The 20,922-nt window shown below is 38.7% G+C and overlaps 2 protein-coding genes across 5 annotated transcripts in view; one reads left to right on the top strand and one right to left on the bottom strand.

The window, feature by feature from the left end:
- The window catches only part of LOC110092245 (receptor-like kinase TMK4), a 27,120-nt gene extending 21,191 nt beyond the window's left edge, over positions 1-5,929 (bottom strand). Inside the window, exon 1 of the mRNA XM_020816709.2 lies at positions 3,549-5,929. Within this exon, the coding sequence (XP_020672368.1) occupies positions 3,549-5,856 (2,308 nt within the window). The 5' untranslated portion in view covers positions 5,857-5,929. The remainder of the gene's footprint in view (positions 1-3,548) is intronic.
- A 4,384-nt stretch (positions 5,930-10,313) lies between these two features.
- LOC110092237 (protein PRD1) lies at positions 10,314-20,704 on the top strand. Of its 4 annotated transcripts, none has more exons than XM_020816698.2 (9): positions 10,314-10,814; positions 11,680-11,792; positions 11,892-12,085; positions 13,420-13,722; positions 13,802-14,762; positions 14,850-15,552; positions 18,003-18,283; positions 18,465-19,134; positions 20,356-20,704. In XM_020816698.2, exons 1-9 carry the CDS (start codon positions 10,362-10,364, stop codon positions 20,578-20,580), a joined length of 3,903 nt encoding a protein of 1,300 aa, XP_020672357.1. In that variant the 5' UTR covers positions 10,314-10,361; the 3' UTR covers positions 20,581-20,704. The 4 variants fall into 4 exon arrangements, with proteins under 4 accessions (XP_020672357.1, XP_028551945.1, XP_028551944.1 ...); XM_028696112.1 differs by lacking the exon at positions 20,356-20,704 and having other exon boundaries at positions 18,465-18,766; positions 18,849-18,983; XM_028696111.1 differs by lacking the exon at positions 18,003-18,283 and having other exon boundaries at positions 18,619-19,134.
- The last annotated feature ends 218 nt before the right edge of the window (positions 20,705-20,922 follow it).

Raw genomic sequence — 20,922 nt, 5'->3', positions numbered from 1 at the left:
TTAAGAGGGGATTTAATGAGCCATTAAAGGGGCTCATTAAAAGGTGGCCGGCGGCATGATTAGGGGGAGGGAAATAAGGTTTGAAACTTAAAACTGAATTTAATTTCAGTTTTAAGTAATTCGGGAGGGAAAATTTTGAAATCAAATTAGAATTTCAAAACGGTCAAGGCATTAAACTAGCATTTAATGGGAAATCTCCATGAGGGGGGCCGGCGGCATGCTTGGAGGAGGAGAGGGGAATTAAGGGGGAGGGGTTTCTAAATTAGGATGATGATGTGGAGTATTCTATCATGACTCCGAAATAGATTAAATTGAAATTGAAATTGATCATCAAAACTTTCCTAAATGGGGATTCCAAATTATGAAAGAATTGAAAATTTCAAATTTCAAATTTAAAATTTGATTGGGGAAAGAGTCGGGCGGGCGATGAGGGATGACCGATGAAGTGGCCGGCCGGGACTTGGGTGATGGCCGGCGGCAAGCTTCCAAGGCCGGCGGCAATAAGGGACTAGGGGTGGAATTTTGTGGTGGAGGTGGAGAAGATGATGGTAGGGAGTAGGAACAAAAAGATAACTAAATTAACCACGAGTTGCGGACTCTTCCAACAACTGGTGGGCCTTGCGCTTTGCTCCCCTTGAGCTCTCTCCCTTCTCAAGCCCTCATGCAAGAAGAAGTAGAAACCAAAAGCAATTTTTATTCAAATATTCATTAACCATAATACAACATGAAATGACCTATATATAGGTCCCAACACAAAAGAAAGTACAATGACTCTATTGCCCTCGGGGCTACACTCATGACTCAGCTCATACTAAGGGTACAATAGGAAATTCTAATAAATAAAAGAAAATGCATAAAAGAAATACATGAATAACTAAAAATATAAACTCTGAATCGTGGTCGTCGATCTGCGCTGTCTACGGCGATACACATGTCTGAACCTCTGGTCGATGTCCACATCAATAATGATCCAGTTGTATTGGAATTGTACACTCCACCACAAAATCAACAAGTATTTGTGATTTGATATCTGGTCGGAGCATATGGCGAATATCAAATTCTCTCAATTTTACTGACCATTTGACTAATCGCCCAGAAGTTTTATGTTTTTGAAGGATAGTTTTAAGAGGAAGTTGTGTATAGACACCAATCATGTGAGCTTGAAAATATGAGCGTAATTTTATGCTGAAAATACCAATATCAAAGCCATTTTATCTGCCAATTGATATCTCCCCTCCATATTAGAAAGGAGAAATTGCAAGATACAAATACAAAACTTCTTCTGAAATTGATTTTGATAATAAAGGCGATGAAGCTAGATATGTTTTTAATTGTTCAAAAGTAGTTTGACACTAGTCTGGCCATTGAAAGCCCTTCTTAAGAGCACCCTTAAGTATCTTGAAAAATGTTAAATATTTATCTCTCAATCGAGCTAAGAAGCATGATAACGTTGTTATCCTTCCGTTCAAGCATTGTACATCTTTTATGCTTTTTAGGATATATTTTGTATAGCTTAATTTTCTCAGGATTGGCTTCAATTTCTCGATGGATAACCATGAACCCTAAAAATTTTTCAGATGTGACTCCAAAAGCACATAGTGGGATTAAGACGCATGTTATAGCGTCTAATAAGCTGAAAGCATTGTTCCAAATCCAAAAGATGATGTTTACTTTTATAAGTTTTTACCAACATGTCATCAACATACACCTCCATTGTAGGCCCAATAAAATTTTTAAAACTTTATTCATTAGACATTGATAAGTTACGCCAATATTTTTTAATCCAAATGACATGAGTTGATAACAGTAGAATCCTTTGCAAGTTTGGAAAGAAGTGACAACTTTATCAGCAATATTCATCTTTATCTGGTTATACCCATAATATGCATCCATAAAACTAAGTGTTTGATGACCAAATTGTGGGCTGAAAAATTCGTGGTAGTAGAGTGAAAATAGTTTGTCTTGACAATATATGAAATCTCATCACACAAACAGATGATAAAGCGAACACCATAATTTTTATGTGAAAAATCCTGAGAAAGGGAAAAACCACAAGGTCTTGCCTAGTCGAAATAATTCCATTAGCATTTGAATAGATTACAAAAGTCAATTTGTTCTCCAATCCGAGGGCAAGGAGACTACAATGTATTGAAAAGCTTTGCCAATCTTCAGATAGATTCTCTTGGTGCAAAAGTCTGGTAATGGTTAGGAAGAACTTTGAATGCAGTTAGGAAGAATGTCGGTGGTTGGGAAGAATGTCGGTGGTCGGGAAGAATGATGGTGGTCGGGAAGAATGTCGACGGTGGTCGATGGCAAGATGGTTCTCCAAATCTTCTCTTCCTCCTCTCTTCCCTCTCTTTTTTTCCCCTCTTTAAGAGAAAAATGGGGGCCTATTTATAGTTTTTTGGGAGTGACATGGCTTGTAAATATGAAGGAGATCAAGGTCAAGTTTGGAGTGTAAGGATTGATGGTTGATATCGTCTCTCTTGATCATAGACATTTAATTGCCTTAATGATATCATAATTAAGCGATCTTGGGCTCGTTAAGCCGCTAGATTTGACTATAAGCATGCCATATTCGACAATCATTTGATTATCCCATTAATGCTTTAAACCCTCCAAATATGTTTTGGACCCTTAATTTGGGCTCTAGTTGGGCTAATTTTGGTGTTATTAGGTTTGTTTCTTCAAAATGTTTAATTTGACTATAATTTGTTGAAATCAAAGCTTGGATGATTCCTATTTTAATTTCAAAAGTTTTTTGCATGGATTTGCCTCGAGATTTGTGCTCAATCAAGACAATTTTTGGTGATATATCAGTTGTCCACATATTTTTGTATATCGTAGCTTATAGACTCCATAAATATACATCTGAGCTCTTCAAGCTGTTGAAATGTAAAATTATGATTTTCAAGTAACTACAAGGTGTGATTGCCCCGTTGAACACCAATATGGTCCTTCTTTTATGACTGTGAATTTAGGCCAAATATCATTTATCATAGTTCTATCATTCCATGAAGTTGGCATGGAGATCGAGAAACTTTTGAATTAGCTCATTCCTTGGGCCCTCCCTTTGACATTAAATGATCTATGGTGTTGATGTGGCATTTGGTAATGACTTGGTCATTCACATGATGACTTCGAAGCCTATTTTTCATGCATAGCCATTCATATCCTATAAACACTGTAAGACTGCAAAGAAAATGAAAATAACATAAGGATCATCCCAGAATCATCCCTAGAAGCCTTGAACAGCTTGGCATGAGAGACGTCCCAACATATCAATGTTGGATCCCTTGATAAAGCCACCTTAAACTACGAGAATACAAGAATTAAAGTGCAAGTAGATTGTCATGAAGAATGAAGTAAAAACTCCAGAAGTTAGTTTCCAGTTGCTGGATTCAGATCAGATAAATAAAAACAATAATACCTGCTTGAAGATCCAATAATAAAAAAAACTGTATGGTACCAGGTAGCTTTAAATAATGCAATCTCAGCAAATTTAGAAACAAATCAACCTTAAGAAACCAAGAGATATGACCACTTACTTGCATACTCCGGTGCAAGATACCCAAATGTCCCAGCTAACCGAGTAGCCAGTGACTTCTCATTGTCTCCTGCAAGCTTGAGCAAACCAAAATCTGAAACTTTGCCCCTTAAATCCTTGTCAAGCAGAATGTTTGAGGGCTTCAGATCTCTATGAATGAAGCTTCCCTGCATAAAACTATGGAGGTACTCCATTGCCTTTGCCACATCCAGGGCTATAGTCAATCTCTGTTTCCAAGTTAAAGGGCAAAACCTGCTCCCTTCCCTATCGAACAAGTGCTGCGCCAGTGTTCCCTCTGGCATGTATTCATAAACTAGCAGCCTCTCTTTCTCATGCTCACAATAACCTATAAGGGATACCAAATGCCTGTGCTTTGCCTTCCCAATAAGGCTAATTTCTGCCTTGAACTCTGACATTCCTTTCATACTTAGCAGATCAAGCACACACCTTTTGACAGCAACAATGACTCCATTACTTAAAACTCCTTTGTAAACAACTCCAAATCCCCCGCTGCCCAAAATAGCATCTTCACTGAAATTATTTGTTGCCTTCCAAAGATCCTCAATTGACATTAAGTTCTCACTATTTTCGCTACGAACTGTTATATCAGAACAGTTCCCATCACTGCTCTGTGTATTAAGCTCACTCTTAACTTTGCCATCACTATTGAAGCCCATAATTCCAATCTTGGCATGCCCTGGCCGCTCTGGAGAGGCTTCCATTCTTACTCTCTTAAAATTCTGCTTCTTCTTGCAACCAAGGAGGTAGTAAACAAGACCAAATAAGCAACCCGCAATAAATAAAACAAGCACTACCATTCCCACAATGAATTCTGTAGACGACTTGGATTTACCATTATGATCTGGAGAAGATGAAGACTGATTAGAACCTGGCGCCACACCTGATGCAGATCTATCAGAGTCTCCTCCTCCTGAAGAACCAGAACCAAAGTTGTTGCCAGATTTTACCACTCTAACTGTAGGTGCAAAGCTAGGTATGGACCCAGTGAGCTGGTTATAGGAAACATCAAGCAGTTGCAGCTGGTGCAAAGTGGCAAGTGAATTTGGAATGACGCCGGTGAGACTATTGTTGCTCAAGATCACATTTTTCAGCGAAGAGATATTGGCAATCTCCGGAGCAATAAAGCCCTCAAGATGCTGGTTTGCGAAATTGAGAGTCATAATGTTCCCCTGCTGATCACAAATCACACCAAACCATCGACTGCCGCCGCCACATGGATCATTGCCGGTCCATGAACTCGCTAGCAGGGCAGGGTAGCCGAACCCTGCCGCCACAGCAAGCAGCTTCATCACCTTGCTGTCACAAGGCGCAGCTTCCGGGAGGCAGAAGTTGTTTCCCTTCTCAATGTCGGCGGAGACTGTGGGACCGAACTTGGGCATCGGACCTTGCAGATTGTTGTTTGATAATGATACGTTTAGAAGAGAGGCGGCGGCGGTGAGTGAGCTGGGAACGACGCCGGTGAGGGCGTTGTCGCGGAGATTGAAGGATTGAAGGGAAGTGAGATTGGAGAGGTCGGGAATGGGCCCCGAGAAGGCATTGGATTGTAGCCACAGAAGGGAGAGCTGGCTCATCTTGCCAATAACGTCGATGCGACCAGAGAGCTGGGGACCCTGCTGGTTGTTGAGGATGAAATTGCGGATCTGGGATCGGGAGAGCGAAGCAGGGAGTGGGCCGGAGAGGTTGTTGTAGGAGAGGCGGAGGAATTGGAGTGAGGAAAGCCGGTCGAAGAAGTCCGGAAGGGGGCCGAAAACGGAGGCATTGGAGGCGGAGACAGAAGTGAGAGGGCAATCAGCCAAAGAGTCCGGGAGTTGCCATGGGGAGAGGGGATTGTCGTTGATGGAGAGCTTCTGGAGGCTAGAGAGGCCCGAGAAGAAATCTGAGGGCACGGAAGAGAAGAGGTTGGAATCGAGGGAGATCACTTCGAGGGCAGCGAGTCCGCCAAGTGAGGGAAGTGGACCGGACAGTTGGTTGCCAGAGAGGAAGAGAGATTGCAATCCACTGAGCGAGGAGATGGATGCGGGTAGGGTGCCAGCAATGCCGCGACCTCGGAGGTTGATGCCCGTGATGCGGCCGCCAGAGCACGAAACGCCACTCCATTTCGGGGAGCACGGATCTGAACCCGCCTTCCAATCCACCGGCGCATTCTTCAGTCCCTTCACTAGATCTTCAATGACCGCGGCGTCGTTTTCGCCGCCTGCAGCGCTGGAGGGGACGCAAGCTCCGGCGAGTAAGAGGGCGACGACGAAGAGATAGAGAGAAGTAAAGCTCCCTCCTTTCTTTCTCATCATCTGAGAGAGAATGCGGACACACTGGAGAAGGAGCTGAGAGCTCTTTTGGCGTCGGAGGTGGAGAAGACGCAGAACGCGCGCCCCACTTTGGAGAAAATATTCCCATTTATAGTGAAGTTTTGAAAATTGGATAAAAATATTTAAAGGTCAAATATTTAATCCAAATTGAATAGGGGTTGAATTAAATGCATAATTAATATTAAATTTATTTTAATATAATCTAAATGATATAAAAATAATTTAATTAATTTAATAAACAATAATTAAAATTAAGATGTTTTATTATTATATATTTTGAATATGGCTATAAATTAACATTTTGTGATATAATATTTTGATTATTTGTAAGATATTTAACTTCAAATAATAATAATATTACATTAATCTAAGTTATGTTTATAAACTAATATATTTATTTATCTCTTTTAATTTCTCATTTTTTCACCATTTAATTACATTAATTATTTGAACCATATTCATTTACTCTTTTTCATAATAAATGAGTTGATTGGTGAGCTAACTTGAACTCGTAGAATAAAGCTCAAGCTAGAGCTTGATTAAGCTCAAGTCAAGGATGACTGGAATTTGACTTGACTTGTTTACACTTTTAGGCATCGTTTGAAACGACTTTCTTACTACTTCTTAAATCAGCATTTTAGTATCTCAAATAATTTTTTATACTAAAAAACTGCTTTAAGAAAGCAATAAAAAAGTCTTCACAAATGAAACCTTAGTCAAAGATGAAACTTTTTATCAATGATATGAAGTTATCATGTCATAGTTGAGAATATAACGAGCACATTGCAAGTGATGGATTGATGTTTTTAACATACATATTGACGTAAAAAAATCTAATAAATCGATGGCCTATTCAGAGCCTACCAAAGATATGGGACAATATCTCTTTATTTTTATATATAAAAACTACATCACTCTCTTATATAGGAGAAATTATTACGTGTAGTCATCGGACCGTCCAGAGGTTAATCAGGATGCCCCACGTCACCCGGTACACAACAAAATAACGATGTGGCGCATCCTGATTTGCCTCTAGACGACGTCTGGTGATCGCAAGCAATAATTTCTCCTGCAAGAGGACCATTTTAGGATAACAACTTTAAAATGGAATATTAAAGACACAAAATCTTGGAGATTCAACAATGACATCGTTGCGAACCACGACCCAACAAAATCCTATGTGCGTGGCATAGTTATCAACTAATCAAGATTAAGCTCAAGTTATGGGTGACTCGAATTTGATTTGACTTGTTTACAATTTTAGGCTTCGTTTGGAACGGCTTTCTTACTACTTATTAAACCAGCTTTCTAGTATAACAAATAATTTTTATACTAAAAAACTGCTTTAAGAAGCAATAAAAAAGCCGTCACAAACGAAACATTAATAAAAAAATGAAGCTTCTTATCAATGATATGAAGTTATCATGTCATAGTTGATGTAGTGAGCACATTGTAAGTGATGGATTGATGTTTTTAACAAACATATTGACCTAAAAAATTTAAATAAATCGATGGCCTATTGAGTTCCTACCAAAGATATGGGACAATATCTCTTTATTTATATATATATGAACTACATCACTCTCTTCAAGAGGAGAAATTATTATGTTTAGTCACTGGATAGTCCGGAGGTGAATCAGGATGCGTCACATCACCCGGTACACAGCAAAATAACGACGTGGCGCGTCCTGATTTGCCTCTGGACGACGTGTGGTGATCGCAAGCAATAATTTCTCCTGCAAGAGGAGCATTGTGGGAGAACAATTTCGAAATGGAATATTAAAGGCACAAAATCTTGGAGATTCAACAATGACATCGTTGCGAAGTGCGAACCACGACCCAACAAAATCCTGTGTGCGTGGCATGGTTATTGCTAGCATGAGAGAATGGATGTAGCCCAACAATGCTTGTTGCACCTGGTCGCCCTGAATTGATTTGGCCTATTTGGAGCTTTCAACAAATTTGATAATGATGCATCTGGTCTTATCTTGTAACGAACATATTTGTATGAACTTATCAAATCATCAATCAAATTAAAGGTTCGTTTGGGACGGCTGCAACTATTCATAAATTTGGTTAAAAAGCTATTTGTGAGAAAAATAAAAAATTTTATTAAAAAAAATTTAGGGATGGCAAGTTGGCTACACGTCCATAAGATTTTATTATTATTATTATTATTATTATTATTTTGGTCTAAATGTCTAATGAAGGCTTAGATAATGCACCCCACGTTCAAGCCTTTATGTTAATAGGAGTAATTTAATTCATTTGGAATTTTTGTTTTATAATAAATGCTATCAAACTAGCCGCACATTTAAGAAAATAAAGATAAAAAAGCAAAGTAATAAAGTACTTCATATTAAATAAAAAATAAATAAAATACATTATTTATATTTACCTTAGTTTTTTTTATATAGTTTTATAAAATTTTGTGTATTTAAACCGATCAAATTTGAGTTAGATGAGTCCAATGTGAAGCGAATTAGTCCTAAAATAGCATCCATTAGAAGGGAGCAGCTAGCTGGCCTTTGTGGGTGATGATATTCTTTTAGTGATGATCATATTACTTTTTTCTCCATCATCTAATTGGCCTATTCTCTAATTAGGGGTGTCAATATTGGACCCCATCCGAGAATCCGACCCGAAAATTTTGGTTTTGGATTGACCCGAACCCGAAACGTGTCGGATTCGGGTTCAACAATTCGACCCATTTCAAAAATCGGGTCGGGTTCGGGTTGACACGTTGACCCAAAATTGACCTGAAAATGACACATTTTTACCTGAAAACCCATTTTGACCCGGCAACCCGAGATTGACCCGTTTTTTTACCCGAAAAGCAAAATTTGACCCATTTTTGGACCCGAAAACTAGCAGTTTTTTGTCTGACCCGAGTCATTCGGGTCGGGTTCGGGTCCGAAAAAACCAACCCATTTGCAGAAAAGGGTCGGGTTTGGGTTGACTCGAATAATTTCGGGTCAGTTTCGAGTTCGACCCGAATCTGACCTGTGACCCAAAATTGACACACCTAGCTCTAATGTTCCCTAATGACTAGGGTTACGACTTTTGAGATATAAAATACATCCTATATGGCATAAAGTCTTATAGTAGCTAAAGTTGGGTTAAAATTGGTCAATTGGATAATCTTTCACTCTATGGCTATGAGGACCCATTAGATGAAACAACTCATGGATGTTGGAAAGGATTATTAGGTCAAGTCGATTTGATTATCTTCGTTGAAGATATAGATCAAGATACATGATAACCCTAGACTACGGAATAATAAAATCTTAGTTGGATCGCCATCACTCACTCATCGTCTACCATGATAAAATAGGACTACTTAGGCTTCGTTTGGTTCTTCATCTCCTTACGTAAAAGGTAGTTTTGGAAACATTAGTTAAGGGAATTGAGTTTTCAAACGAAAAATCAAATATCAAAAAGCTTCTCAAAACAGTAGAAAAATGAAGTTTCCTAAGAAAATTTCTGTCGAAACGTCTCATCCAAACAACGAACAAAAAAATTATTTCGCCGTTTCTAAACGGAAAAGGTAAAAAAATGTTGAAACAAATGAGAGCTGAATCATAAGAACATAGATTGTATTCATCAGCATTCCCCCACCATCTACCATGAGCAAACAATGATTTTCAGACTAGATTATAAATTAAATGTTGTTGAATAGTTGTAATTAAATGTTCTTTCTTAGTAATATGAATTTATAATAAATATAAGGGATTGTGCTTATGATAATTTTCATGCTAGACAATAAATTTTGCATTATATGGTGAAATATACGAGTAGTGTCTTATGTGATATTCAATTTATCGTCTAAAATCACCCTAAAATAACTCAAATAATCAACATAATTAAGTGGGGATATTTTGGCACACGAAATTACATATTATTAATGAATACTTGTCGATGCGATAAATTTTATTGATATATTGCTCATGGTGAGAGTTACCTAGGAGGCTAACTGGTCGACTCATTAGTAGTTGTGACCAATGTTGATGGGGGTTATCGTCTCACTTCTCTTTTATTTGACCCAGGGGTTTCGATAAAAGACACGACCCATCAACTGATTCAAAAAATTAGGATTCGGGTTGACTCATTTAATAAACGAGTTGGATTTGGGTTGAGTTTAACCCGTGAACCAGTTTTTGACTCGAAAATGACCTATTTAACTTTTTTTTAATGTTTTAATTTTGAGTTTAATCTTCTTATTTTGTATATATTTAAGATATAAATTTTGATATTTAGTTATATATTACATAAATATTTAAATTTTATTAAAAATTTTATTAATATTAATTTTTTAAAATAAAAAAAATAATTTTGTTAATATATTTTAATATGATTAAGATACTAAAATATTATATTAATTTTTTTTCAAAAAATAGTTAGAGTCGCGGAGGGAAAACTACACTTAACGGACTGACCATGGAAGAAGCGTTGTATAGTGGGATTAACCGCAGGTGTCGTCGGCGTACATGGAGCAGTTTTCTCCGGCCAGTTCTTGCTCGAAGGGTCACCGGCGATCATTGGCGGTGGAGACGGCTGCCGGAGGCAGTATCTGCCTCTCTTGCTTTGCCGCGCTCGTGTCCGATTCCCGCTCCCCTACCCACCACGTCTCTTACGCGCTTTCCCAACTCAACCTCACCTTCGACGACCCCGATCTCCTCCTCGAGCTCCGTGAACGCCACGCTTATCTTCTTGTGGCCCCGCTCGTCGCCGCCCTCTCGGCATTCGACGACGAGCCCCTCGCTCGCCAAGTGATGGATGTGATCTCCGATCTCTGTTTTCGGGGGGAAATAAGAAGGTTAGGGTTGGGGGGAGTAAGCGAAAAATTCACCGCCAGCTCTCTGTCTGGCGATTTCATTGCTCGAATAGCGGATCGGCTCGCGTCGGGGGCGCTCGCATGGAGCCGGCGGCATATCTACTTGGTAATTTAGATATCCGCTTCTTTATTTCGCCGTCGATATTTTTAGGTTGTGAAATTTGATTGTTGGCTCAAATGCCGGAGTTGATTTTGAGTTATCAATTGTTTAATATTAGTATTCTTAAGTTTTTTTTTTTTTTGGTGAAGGGCCTCAGTCCACTGTTATATATCGCATGCAGCTTGTTCGGTTGTTGTTCTGTTGTTGTTTTCCTGAATTTTGTTAAATTACTAAGCAGCTCATCGGGAACTGGAAACAAGGAAAGTCTTGTCTGATCTAGTAGCACTTATTAGTTTGACCAGGGTGGGTTGAACCACTACTGTCTACTGAGCTATGCCTGCTGTATGCTGATATTGTAGAGTGCATTCATGTCCTCTGACTCAATATCAAAGAAAATGTGGGATTAAGATTTTGTTAGAAACTAAATCAGTGCGCTACAGCAGTCTTCTGTAAGATTTGAATGCGGAAAGAATTATCTGATTGTTCGTTCTTTTTTAAGAGACTTAGATTGAGTTGAATATTGCAATTTAGATCATAGTTTATGCAATAAGAGTTGGATTTTAGATGTATAATCTCATTACACTACTTTACCTTACTGATTGATTTGGAAATCTAGTGACCATGGAGGCATGTTGAAGTTCTACTATTTCTGATAAATAGCTCATAGGGCATGAACAAATAGTAAAATGAGTAGGTTGCCTAGAAAAAGTAGAATTTTGCAAGATGATGTAAGTTAATGCTGCTTAGACTTATAAATATGCTTTAGTGGGTTCCTTGGAGAGTTTTTATGTCTTCTTTTCCAAAGGTTTTGCTTTTGCCATTGGTTTTTTGTTCCATGACTCATTATTACCTTCTGAATTCATCGTTTAAGTTGCACTGCTTTGGAGTGCTCCTAAATTCTCATCAGGGTAGTAGCCCGGCAGCTCACATCAGGGAACAAGATGCCCTTTTCTCCAATCTCCTTTTTGGTCTCCAGCTCCCAAGGTGAGAAAAATATGTTGCGAGGAACCTCTGAAATGTTAAAATTTACCACCAGTTAATTAATCAGTTTGTGAATTTCCCTACACTCTCCTTTGACTGCAGCGAAGAATTGCGTGGGGAGGTGTTGTTTGTGATTTATAAGCTATGCCAGCTCAATGTTACTCCATGGGAGAATGTTGATGATGATGAAAACGACTGTGTGGAATCCTTGGACGCCATGGCAAGTTCCTTGTGGCGTCTTGCATTAGAAATTCTGCTTAAAACCCAGCATGACGAAGTTCGCATTAACTGTTTGGGTAGATCACAAACTTCTTAAATGGTTACAGCTCATGTTTTGCCAGCATTGCATTCTTTTGATCACAGTTGGCCTGCTTAGAAACTTTTCCGTTCTCGCGTTTATCACATTTTGTGGTTTACCACATTGGCCTTATTTATCTATTTGGGGGCATAAGTAGAGAAAAAAAAAAGTGAAATTTACATACATACCACGTTATTTCATGCTATTTACATATCTAACACTTAAAATATTAATATTACATGTCTACCACCCATATACAAATTTAATATCAAATATACCACTCCTATAATTCATTTCTATCATTCATACCATCCTATAAATTTTAATATTTCATTTCATTCACCCAAATTTGTTCTATGGATGATAGACATGTAATATTAATATTTTGAGTGTTAGATATGTAAATAGCATGAAATAAAGTGGTACGTATGTAAATCCCCAAAAAAAAAAATTGCCGCATCATGCTTTGCTGACAATCATTTTGTAAGATACATTTCTGTATAATTCATCATCAAAGAATCTCTTAGTATTGTTAGGTTTTTTTCTCTGAGTAACAAATCCTGTGGTTTATCTTTTGACAAAGTCATGCTGATGTGATTCCACTTATAATTAGTTTTGTATTTAACATTGGATTAATTAGGAGTTAATTAACTTACAGCGTTGTCTATAAATATGACCCATTAGAGGAACGATGGATATGAAAATGAATGAATGATTGTACCTAATTCTTCTTTTCTTCTTTCTTTGGGAGTTTAAACAGCTTGAAATGTTTAAGATGAGATCAGGATCTCATCAGGGGCAGTTAGAGTTTCAGAGAAAAGGAAGAGTGGATGCGGACCAGTAGAAGGAAGGGTGGGGTTTTTTGTAAGCCTTAGAAAAGAGGAAGGAATGCTTAGGAGCTCTAGATTTGCAGTCAAGAATTTTAGTGAAAATTATTTTACTCTTCTGTATATTATATAAGTTTTCATGTATCATGTCAAAAGCTTATTATAAATCAACAATGACAAGCAAGTTCTCGGGACATAAATATAAGCTTAAACTAGATAACTGAGAAAACTGGAACCATTTTTGGAATTGACTCTTGTAATGATGATCACGGTTAGGTCGGCAAATGTGCTCTCCAGGACTAATAGAAAATGCTATATTGAATGAGAAGAAATAGTTACGTGCTCATTTGCAAGATTCAGTTTTGTTTAACTCATTGCAAAGTACCTATTCCCTGGTATATGTTGTGTAAATCTTTAAAGATGAAGATGCAGCTAGTTGACAGTTGGTTTTGTATTCTCCTTTCTTTTATGCTCACATAAGCTAGATGGTTGCTAACTTTCACAGCTTTACTCTTGGTATTGGTTGGGAAGGGTCTTTTTCAGAACTTGTTCGTAGATAATATCCCTGGCATTGATATCAAAGAAACAAAGGCAAATGGAGACGGACTAATGCAGCAATGTCCTCTTATTACCCTGTTTTCTGATGCAATCAAAGGCTCTTTGCTTTCTTCTGACGAGGGAATACAAATCAGCACATTAGACTTGATCTTTCACATGATATCACCAGAAAACTGTTCCATTAATCAACTTAGAGTTCTTGTAGAGGAAAATATTCCAGATTATATATTTGAAATCCTCAGATTGTCAGGTAAAGTGCTTGCATGAATGTCTGATTAAAGTATCGAAAGATGTGTGTTTTCTTATTGTTTTCTATTGATTTCATGTAGGGAATAAGGATCCTGTGGTTATCTCCTGCCTACAGCTTCTAGCTCTCTTTTCTACTTCGGAGGAAGTCTTCAAACAAAAACTTGTAGTTGGATTTTCGACATTGCTTTCTGTTTTGCATTATACATCACAGATACCTCTGCATCCTGTCCAACCTCATGCACTAACGCTTGTCTGCAACTGCATCTCATATTCCCCTGGTATAATGTCCATATCCCAAGTGACAGAAGTAGCTTTAATTTTGACATGTATACTAAGGAGGTGCATGAACGGAGAGCTTCCTGAAACCTTCATCTTGGCATGTTCAACATTTGTGGAAATTCTGAAGTCACCATCTGCCTATGGAATCAAGAAGATAGGAGATATGATCAAAGAAGCATCAAGGTGTGCAGTTTTATCTTCGCTTTCTTTCCCTCAAGGAAATCCTGCTGCACTTATGATGCATTCCCTGGCTCTTCTGAAGGAAGCCCATGCATATAGTCGTAGGGAAGATGGCAGTGGCAACTCTGATGAGGAACTGGAGGAAAACATAATGGTAACATGCCAAAACTATCTGTTACCTTGGCTGGAAAAAATTATAAATGAAGAAGTCGAGGAGGATGTGATACAAGAAATCGTTCAGACATTTCATCTCGTCTTGCTAAGTGGTTCTGAAGCCCAGACCCAGACATTCGCAAATAATCTGATTTCTTCTAATTTGCTCACTTTGTGCTTTGCTTATTTGGGTCTATTTCCAACTGATCAGATGAGATCAAGTGTGTATTTGATTCTTGGTTCACTAATTGATCGAGCTTTTGGTCCTAGCTTTGGGCAACCCTTGCGAGATGCTTTGTTTTACCTCCCAGTGGATCCTCTTGATTTGATATTTTTGTTGGGACAGAAAAGCTCTATTGATCCTCAACTAGCTTTGTGTCAACGTGCTTCACTTTTGCTTTTATATGTTAGCTCGCTCTCAGGTGAAAGGTAATTTTATTTTCAAAACCATACAACGTTGCCCATAGGATGTAGGATAATAACCTATTTTATAGTCATCACGATTCTTCCATTCAGGTTTGCTGATGATACTCAAGTTTTGGCTTCATTAGAGCAATATATTCTTGTTAATAGCAACAATTTCTTTTGTGGGACTGGAGATTCTTTAATGTTAGCTCAATTGGTGCATCTCTATGGACTTTACCGAGGTTCCCAAAGGGATGAGAAGATGTCATATAGTCCCGAAGCTGAGAAAACACTGCTTAATTTACTAGCCAGAGATGATCTGGAATTATTCTCCTTTGGCATACATCCGATGGCGTTGAAATGGCTTTTCCAGCAAGAAAGAATTATGACTTACTTGTCTAACCAGATCTTGAAGTTTTGTAGGCTCTCTAGAGCAAATGAGTCCCAGCTTATTGTCTATTCATATGGAAGCCAAACAATGAACATGCAACTGATTTCAGAACTGGTGGTATCTGGAGATAATTACGTTGCACAACTGCTGGTGTCACTTCTGAGAGAACTTCAGGGAGAAGGTGGTGAAGATGACATGATATGTGTATTGAATACAATGACCGAAATACTGAAGAAATTTTCTGACGCTTCTATCCAGCTCTGCATGCATAGCTTTTCTGGTGCAATTCGCAGCATCTACTATTCACCAAATTGTTCTCCACAGCTCTTCTCAAGCTGCTCTCTGCTGGTTTTTCATGTTCTTTATACTACAAGCCACAACGTGCTCTCTCAAGAGGGGGAGTGGCTTGCAGTTACAGTGAAGGTACCAAAATTCCCTCATATAAGTTTAGAATATGTTCATCGTCTTTTACTTATATCTCTGTTGGGAATTTTTGAGGAGAAGAGATTCTTGTTGTTCTTTCAGGGGGTAAGCATAATTTGGAGCTAAATAATAATAAAGTTTTATTCAGCTTTTCTCACAATACATAAACCTATAGCATTTATATATATGCATTTTATAATGGTGTGATGTCTTGCAAAATAATTTAACCTAAAATTGGACCAATCCTAGCAGTCTCCACCTTGGTCCAGATTTTGCAATGAATATCAAAGAACCACCTGTTTGCAAGAATCCGCTCCTATTGCGATATGACCGGCTCCCTGCATTAACTCCACGAGCAAACCCGTTGAGCTGATCCCAATCACATGTCTGGGCCTGTCCCCAGCTCGCGCTCTCACGCGTTCTAACCCACTCATGTCTGGGCCCGTCCATGTTCCTCTCGTGATCCGCATGCCCGTGCCTTGTGCATCACCTGCTCTTGCGCGGCATGCCCGCGCTCCAGCACCGAGCACCCTCCGGCTCGCCCGTCTTCCCCAACAAATCTAGGAGGAAGGATATTGATTCTTGCATTACTGGTTACAATAGCTGCACCTTTTTTTCCCTTTGTCAGACTTCCTGCCTAGACCGAGAGAAGGAGCCTTGTCTGAACTGTAGCATTGCTTCTTCTTGGCTAGACCGAGAGCCACTATCATAACCGAATCACGCTAGGGAGCATGTAGAAGATGGAGGAAAAACAAGAACAGAGAATCAAGATCAAGAACTGGAAGAGACTTGTTTGGGTCAATCAATTCTTGAACAGATACATTGACATCTTATTCAAATGCAATAGGGGAAACAAGAATTACAAGACAAGAGGATAAAACCCTTCCTAGCTATCACGCCTGGGTAACCCATCTGTCTCAAGCCCCGAGCACTCCAGCCACCCCTTCTTATTTTTTTCCTGTTCGGACTTCATTAGCCTACATGCATGACCTGTCCACCAATCTAGCGTGCATCTCTGCAAGAAAACTCTGGCCCGATCCCAGTGTTTCCTGCACGTCAACAGTCTCTCTCTCTCTCTCCCGCACACCCGATCGTCTGGAGCCAACATGCCCCGGTGCAAAGCCTAGCGCACGTCCGTTTAAACTCCACCCGACGTCCGTTTAAACTCCACCCGAAGCCTAGCAATCTGCCTGCTGCAAACTTGTGGCAACCTCTGCTCCATTCCGCACTACAACACGAGCAACTTGATTCGCGCGACCTCCGCACCTTTGCGCCCAGCGTGACACGCACGTTTCACATCCCTGCTCCAGCACATGTCAGTGGCAGCCTGTTGACCTCTGGATCAAATCCAAAAGAGCAAAAAGAGAGAAACCAAAAATCAAACGTGCATACCTGCTGTAACTGTCGGATCCTCAAAATCTTCCTGAAATCCCGCCGAATCGCTGTGCAGTCGGCGCCGCTCCGAAAATCCTGCTCAAAATCTGCGATCCTCTCCTCGATCGAGCCTCGTTTGTCTCGTTAAATACTGACCCAAACAAAGCCTTCCGCTGGTCTTCTCCAGTTCGATCCCACACACGACTCTCTCCCACTGCCGAGCTCCAGTCGCTACCTTCTCCACTGTCGACGCTCTTCCACACGACCACATCCCGCTGCCTCCCTCTCTGCCCTAACCAGTCCCTTGTCCGATCTCCTTCAGCCGAGAGAGAGAGAGAGTTTTCGTTATCTTCTTTTCCTGTACAATTAAAGGTTATACGATACAGAATGGCGTAATGCTACTACGATCGAAATTAGGAAAGGTTGACTGAATAATAGAGACTGGATTTTTTTATAAGTACACCATATTCGATGAGCTTTGCTATCATTTTTTTTTATCAATGAATCATGAGCTTATGCAGATTGATAGCAAGGAAATATCTTGCAGTCCCAGCATCGGTAATGCTTTGCTTTCATTCTCTAGCACAACTCACAATTGTGCAAACAAAAGCCCTTAGTTTGATCAACTAAGGTCAACATCCTTGGAGGGATGCCCTATGTGCTGCAGTTAATGACATTATGGTTACCGGAATTTCATTTTGTTTCATGCATATCTTGCTCTCTTTTGTCAAGTGGTTTACATCTCAAGTGCATGGAATTGTGGAAATAGGGTGAGAATTTTCAATCTAAATTCTTAGGCAGATCAGTGTCAGTCACTGAAACCACTTGACCGTTAAAATAGTAGTTTCTGGAACTATTGGAGTAGAATTGTAAAAAAAAAATCCTTTAAAAGTTGCTTATACCTGGTGCTATGCAAATCATTTAGTAATAACATATAAAGGAAGAGGAGATTCAGAGTACATAAAGAATTATCTTTAACACCTAATGATGAATAATACCATCGTCGTTTCTAAATTTCTCACACAGAAGTCCATTTTCTGCATGGAAAATATTATCCGGTTAATTTCTTCATACAGCTGCTGGAATACGTTAATCCTAAGCTGGCTTCTCAGCTCTGGGGTCAAGACGAACTCCTGGTAATTAGCATTTTTTGTCTCATTCTCCACCATTCAAGAAACCAGGTGCTTGAAGAAGCTTCAAAGGCCATACTGCTAAATAGTGCTTTGGCTTCAGCTGTTGAGAATATAGTCCAAACATCCATCGCAAAAGGTCCAGCTTTAGTAGATCATGATGAAGAAATGGAGACTCGAGAATGCTTACCTTTTTATCTTTTACTGTATTTCTTTTCCTTAAATAGGTAAGACATCAGCTCCATTAGGAAAGACTAGGGCTTCGTTTGGGACGGCTTTCTTCCTGCTTAAAGCAGCTTTTCACTACAAAATTTTAATTTTTTTACTAAAAAACTGCTTTAAGAAGTGGTAAAAAAGCCGTCGGCTTCTTTTGCTTGAGTAAAGCCCAGCTAACAACTTTATTTTCAGTTCTTATGCTACTATACAAGATTGTCTGGATTGGCAAGACTTTCTTCAATCATCCAATACTGCTCCACCGACATTGTTAATCTCTATAAAATGTCATGATTTATGCCGGTTGATGCACTTTGGGTCTTCTCTGATCAAGTCACTCTCATCACAGTGCCTGGTTGAAATGCTTAGCAGAATCTCAGATCAGAGAGAAAGAAACCAAGAAGAACTTAGATGCTCAGCAAGATATCTACAATCAATGATAGCCGTTATGGAAAGCCTAGTTTTCTATGAAGAGAAAGCTGTAGCCACAAACTGCGGTATATGTTTATCTAAAATTCTAAGTTGTAAGAGCCTGGGTTTGGGAGAAAAGATGGTGATCAGAAATTGTAAATGGTTCAGGATGATAATGGAGGAGTTCACAATGACCTTAACAGCTCCCAGTATGGCTTCAAAATACTTCAAAAATCTGCACAAGCCTGCTTCACGCATAGCAACTGCCTTGCTCAGGCTAGAACAAACACCTCAATGGATGAGATCTGTATTTGACATTTCTTGCATTTCTGGAGTAGTCAGCAATCTATGTGCACAAAACTTGAGTGCAGAGATGGTTGATCTGTTCAGAGCACTTCTGTCAAGGAAATATCTAAATGAAGAACATGTTGGGTGCCTAAATCAAATTTTTCAGGTAAAGCTTTCTCTCAGTTGCAGTTTCTATATTCTCTTCTCACTTTTTGGTCTTTTATAATGGACACCATTAGTTCTTTTTATAATCCACAAAACAATAACAACAACAACATCAAGCCTTTGTCCCACTACGTGGGGTCGGCTACATGAATCCTTTTTCCCAATGTGTCATGTTAAAAGTCAAATTATCATTTAAATTTAATAAAGAAAGATTATTTCTAATATTTTCTAACCATGTCTTTTTAGGTCTACCTCTACCTTTCTTAACATAAGTCAAATCTAATACCTCAACTTTCCTAACCGGATCAGCGGAAGGCTTCCGTTTAATGCGACCAAACCATCTATGGCGACTCTCTCTAATCTTGTCTTCCACTGAAGCTACTACAACCTTTTCACGTATATGCTTATTTCGTATCATATCTCTAAGGGTAAAGCCACTCATCCACCTAAGCATCCTCATCTCTGCAACACTTAACTTGGTATTATGCTTCTCTTTTAATGACCAACATTCAGCACCATAAAACATTGCAGGTCTCACCACCATCTTATAGAATTTTCCCTTAAGTTTGAGGGGGATTTTTCTATCGCACAACAAGCCCGATGCATTCCACCGCTTCAACCATCCAACTTGAATTCAAACAAAATTATATTGCAATCATCTCAAAATTAATCTAATGATTTTAAGACACATCCTTACCAAAAAAAAATCATTGAGATATCCTAAGCCATTTTATTTCCACCATGAGTTCGTTTAAACATACAAGGAACATGAACCAACTCCACCTTAATGAATAATGCTAATGACTGTGATAATGATTTGGTGAATCTTATGACATCTCTCTTAGGTTTCGTTTGGGACAGCTTTTTTACTGTTTTGAAAATCAACTTTTTTATTATAAAATTTTTTATCCTAAAGAGCTGCTTTATAAAGCATTAAGAAAGCCGCCCCAAACAAAGCCTTAATCCTTATCACCACTTCAGCATTCATACACAAGAGAAATTATTTTGTGCGGTCACCGAACGGTCTAGAGGCGAATCAGGATGCGTCACGTCACTTCGTACACATCAAAAAATGACATGGCGCATCCAGATTCGTCTCTGGATGCCATATGGTGACCACACAGAATAATTTCTCCATCCACAAACTTTATTTCTTGGCTATGTTTCATGTAAAATGCAAGGAAAGAAATTCGTAAATTTTGACACTCTGTTGATATTGCAGGTCTGCAGAAAACAAGCGTACAAGGATAGTTCTAAAGGCAAAGCACATGATAGTTCAGCTAACAGTTTCATTTCCAGCAATGCTGATTTTGGTAAAATATGCAACCTTCTTGTTCACCTTATGATGTCTCCTGTTTATAGAGAAAAAGAAACAGATCAAGAGAGGCTATTGAGAGAGATTGATATGTTTTATAGAGAGTTATCAATAGATGGTAGGTGTGAGTGATGCTCCTTAAATCCAAAAAACTTCCATAAGCTCATTAAATGTTCAAATTAATATCATAGAAATTATGCATCATTTTGTATAATGAATTGCTAATTTGAGGAGTAAAGCTTGTTTTTTTATTTAACTCTTCATAAGTTAGACATAAATTTCTAGCATAATAAATTGATTTTATTTTATAACATCAAATAATACTAATTATTATAAACACAATATTTTTATAAATACACTAGTTGTAATGTCAAAATTAATTGACCAAAAAATCACTTTTATTTTACTCTGGATCTATCTAACCAAATAAGGGAAACAGTTTTCCTGCGTTTATTTTACAGAGAACCAAACAGT

Source organism: Dendrobium catenatum, unplaced genomic scaffold (genome assembly GCF_001605985.2).
Source record: "Dendrobium catenatum unplaced genomic scaffold, ASM160598v2 fragScaff_scaffold_716, whole genome shotgun sequence".
Taxonomy (NCBI): Eukaryota; Viridiplantae; Streptophyta; class Magnoliopsida; order Asparagales; family Orchidaceae; genus Dendrobium; species Dendrobium catenatum.
The sequence above is the reverse complement of the archived record's forward strand: the minus strand, read 5'-3'. Positions and strand labels throughout refer to the sequence as shown.

Excerpts from the sequence above, each read along its gene's own strand:
- LOC110092237 (XM_020816698.2), top strand. The coding sequence starts at position 10,362 with ATGGAGCAGTTTTCTCCGGCCAGTTCTTGCTCGAAGGGTCACCGGCGA. Across the intron at positions 14,763-14,849 it reads AGCTCGCTCTCAGGTGAAAG|GTTTGCTGATGATACTCAAG; the intron begins GTAATTTTATTT and ends TCTTCCATTCAG. Across the intron at positions 18,284-18,464 it reads TATTTCTTTTCCTTAAATAG|TTCTTATGCTACTATACAAG; the intron begins GTAAGACATCAG and ends CTTTATTTTCAG.